This window comes from Eurosta solidaginis, chromosome 4 (assembly GCF_040869045.1).
Source record: "Eurosta solidaginis isolate ZX-2024a chromosome 4, ASM4086904v1, whole genome shotgun sequence".
Lineage (NCBI taxonomy): Eukaryota > Metazoa > Arthropoda > Insecta > Diptera > Tephritidae > Eurosta > Eurosta solidaginis.
The window spans coordinates 60,342,350-60,346,074 of record NC_090322.1 but is presented as its reverse complement, the minus strand read 5'-3'; the positions used below and the strand labels follow the sequence as shown (position 1 = coordinate 60,346,074).

Below are 3,725 nucleotides of genomic sequence, written 5' to 3'. Positions count from 1 at the left end.
TATTCATGACTAGCACTGTTAAATAATTTGTCAAAATTGTTGTGCTAGGAACAAATTTTCAAATAAATACATACATACATACTATATATTGGATTGGTCGAATTTTTCATCCCAGGTTATACTAATATATTTTAAATACATCACACATCAAGGTACCGTAAAAGGGTTGCGCTATACAGCCCCTTGAACAAATTTAGTATTATAGTCGCCTCTAACGGCAGGCATACTTGCGTGTGATTGTTCCAAAAACAAGATTCGTTCACGGTACAAAGAGCAAAACCACCTCTTGGACCGGGATTGGGGGCTCTGGAACAGCACTCGGTTCAATACCTTCCCGGAGTAAGAGAATAGGAGCTGTCCCCTTGCAGGAATCTGCTGGGATGATAATTAGTGGGACGGATGCAACAAATTAAATAGGGTTACTCTAAAATAAGTATAAGTAGAGAATTCCGACTCGCTTCGGTACATATAACCGGCTGCTGTGGGAAGCATCTGCTAGTCTAAAATTACAGAAGGGTTTTAAATGAAACATATTCATCGTGGTCATATCAAATCGTTCCCGAAATAGACAATCAAAATCGTGTAGTTAAAAAATATAAAATTTTAATTGTATTCCCCATTGGCGCCCATCCACCGAAAACACTAAATTACATTTACATAGACTTAATAAATAATTCATTAAAATTAGCTGTCAAAGACTGTGATTTAGTCATTTTTTATCAAAACAAAACAATATATGTTAATAATAGGTCTTCATATATAAGCAAAAATATTCGTAAATAAATGGACGAACTAGAACATATACTAAATGTACTACGGAACAAATATAAAACAAATAACTGAAAAAGAAATTTGATATGGTAAAGATTTTAAATTATAATAGGTAAGTTTTTTGTGGTAAGTTTCCGGTTGCAACTGACAGGCGACATTTTAGACGGTGTAGATGGATGATGAAATCCAGATCGAGGATTAGGTAGATGAACAACTCTACTTTCATTTACATTAATGCGTTTCGACCGTGTCGATACATTTGAGGTTGAAGCAATATGTGTGAATGCTGATTGAATAATGGAAGATCGTGATTCGGGTTCAATACATTTTTGAAATGATTCATAAGCATCATCCGTACCCTCATCTGTATTCCAATCAGATGCATCATTGACAAGAATTTTCGGTGGAACTATTGCTTTCTTTTTAGAATTCTTTCCTAACGAAGAACGTTTTTTGCTACCTGAACTTTGACGTCCAGATCTACGACGTATTGTAGTGGCTATAACTCGTTGTTTCTTGAGTGGTGACTTAAAGGGTGATTTAATGGGCAATCTACCCGTTGATGAAGCAGTATTATGGGGCATTGGGCGTGTAAATACGCTTGGACTCTGTGCTGGAAAAAGTAGGCTACGCTTAGCTAATGGAGTAATTTTTTCATTGGGATGCAGTTTGCGTTTTTTCGCAGAATTTCCTGATGCTGACGGAATAGTTGATAGGTTTGTATTGGATGGTGCTTTTCGAATCCCAATTTTTGATGTGTTCTTTGCTGACAAGGGCGTGCGACTAACAAAAGAATGTGGCGTTTGCGCATTTTTTCGTGCACTACTAATTTTTTCCTTTTCTTGACGCTTCTTCTCCCACTCTCTTTCCATTACCTCTAAAATATTTTCACCATGTACGAGGAATTCTTGATGTTCTTGTTCTTCAAACTCAAGCACTAAATTTCTGATTTGCTGTTCAATTTTAGGCAATTTTGTCGCGATAGTTTTACGTTCTTTTTCCTCTTTTAACAATTGTCCACCCCTGTTATTATAACGACCGGGATCAGTGGCTTTAGCTTCTAGAGCAATCATTCGATCCCACAATAATTTGCGATTTTCGTATAGTTCAAATATTTCCCGATTATTTTCATAGAAACGTTTCAAGTCTTCTAATTCGATTTCATGTAATATCAAGAGATCTTCAGTATAACAATCGCTGTGAAAATTCGAAAATCTATTACGTTCAGTATCTGACTTAAGTGTTTTATCCCACCATTCTACAATTTCTGTACGTATCTGTTGTAAACATTCTTGAATATTTTGACTTTGCAATGATTCACAACGATGTAGTTCCTCCCTGAGTATTTTATATGTACATTGATTATAATCAGCATGCCGTTTGAATTTATTTCGTGTATTTGGTGATGTTTTCAAACGTCCCCACAACGAATCTAGTTTCTTGCGCATACTATCTATTCGATCAGATAATGTTTGCACCCGAGCACCATATAATTCCTGCATACGTTTTAGCCCTGTGAAAGTCTCATCATTCAATTTAATTTGTCTTTGATTTAACAACCGATCTTCCTTATCTGTGCTAACTTCTGTTTCCAAAATAGTTAAATAGTTCTTGATCTCACGACGTAAGACTGACATCTCATTCAAGCGCTCCATGCGTTCGACTTTTAGTTGTTCCAAGTGGCTACGAAACTCTAGAATATCATTTTCTGATGGCAATGGATCAGCTAAAAGTGGCCTGGGAGGTTCTCCCAATTCTTCACACAAGCCTTCCTGTTCCAGTAAAAGTTCAAAAATTTCTTCACGGCGCCGCCGCAAATGTTCACGCAATTCAGTTAAGCTTTTGTCCATCTCTGACTGTAGCGTCAATAAAGGCACAGTTCTATCACTCATGTTTGGGAGCTGCACATCTGTTTTTAATAGCCGACATAAATTACCTGCTTCCTTGTGTAGCTCCTCAATTTCATTTTCGATTAGCTCACGTCTTTGCAAAGACTCTTCCTTCAGTTCTCTGAAAAACGTTTTCACGTGTTCTTTCAGTTTTTTAAAATTAAACAAGCACATCGCTTCATCAAACATCTCAGTCCATATTGAAGCCAGCTCTTTAACATTTTCGGCTGTAAGCCTCTGTAGTTCTATATTTTCTTCTTCAAATTCCGCCATTTTTTCCATTCTTCCGTTAGTTCTATTAAAAAACGTATCAAAAAGATCAGTTTATTTCTTTATATATCAGATTTCACATACATCACCAACAATTTTAATGGAATAATAGAGGCTCTTAATAGCACTTCACGCTTTATTAGAAACAGTACTACAATTCCGCTGACGCGTTTCCGACTTTTCAGTTGCAAATTTAATTTCAAAAATGGTGATGTCACAACAGCTATCGATAACTCTTAGGGTTACTTGCTGTCGCAGGGTTGTTCAATTGAAAAAAACTTTCAAGCAAGGTGCAATTAGGGTCGAAAATTACACGCTTCGGAACCTTATACCCATATGGCACTACTTTACTTTCGTGTATTTTATCTTACATTTTTTGTCGCACTCCCTCCTAATACGGCTTCAGTACTGGTGTAAGAGTGTAAACTATATTTCAAAAAACTAACGAAATACAAGAAAAATACAAACTACTTCATTAAAAACGAACGAGCCAGTTTGTTTTTCGATAGGTTTTTTTGACATTCGGCCGTTTTTTCTTTATTTTTTTCTGAAAAATGGAAATTTTGTTTAGTTTGAAAATTTGGTGCATAAAAACGCAATTAAAATCAACTTTCTTGTGAAAAAAGTGAACCATTAGAGACCGAAATAAATTTTATGTTATTCAATAATTGTTTGCTTTTGTAGCGACACTCGAAAGTAGCTTCGTGTGCAGATCTTGAGGCGTAGAGAAATTGTAGCTATATGAAATATCTTGTACGCGTCTATGACGCGTAGCCTCGTGTGCACCTGAGATTA

General features: G+C 36.1%; 1 protein-coding gene across 1 annotated transcript; it reads right to left on the bottom strand.

The window, feature by feature from the left end:
• Positions 1 to 578: 578 nt before the first annotated feature.
• LOC137249861 (protein regulator of cytokinesis 1-like) lies at positions 579 to 3,169 on the bottom strand. Its single transcript, XM_067781843.1, has 2 exons — positions 3,015 to 3,169; positions 579 to 2,955 (listed from the first exon to the last, which is right to left on the bottom strand). The coding sequence occupies exon 2, from the start codon at positions 2,940 to 2,942 to the stop codon at positions 870 to 872; it is 2,073 nt and encodes a 690-aa protein (XP_067637944.1). The 5' UTR covers positions 2,943 to 2,955; positions 3,015 to 3,169; the 3' UTR covers positions 579 to 869.
• Between the last annotated feature and the right edge of the window lie 556 nt (positions 3,170 to 3,725).

What these genes read in the sequence shown, in the direction of transcription:
- LOC137249861 (XM_067781843.1), bottom strand. Translation starts at nt 2,942, where the DNA reads ATGGAAAAAATGGCGGAATTTGAAGAAGAAAATATAGAACTACAGAGG.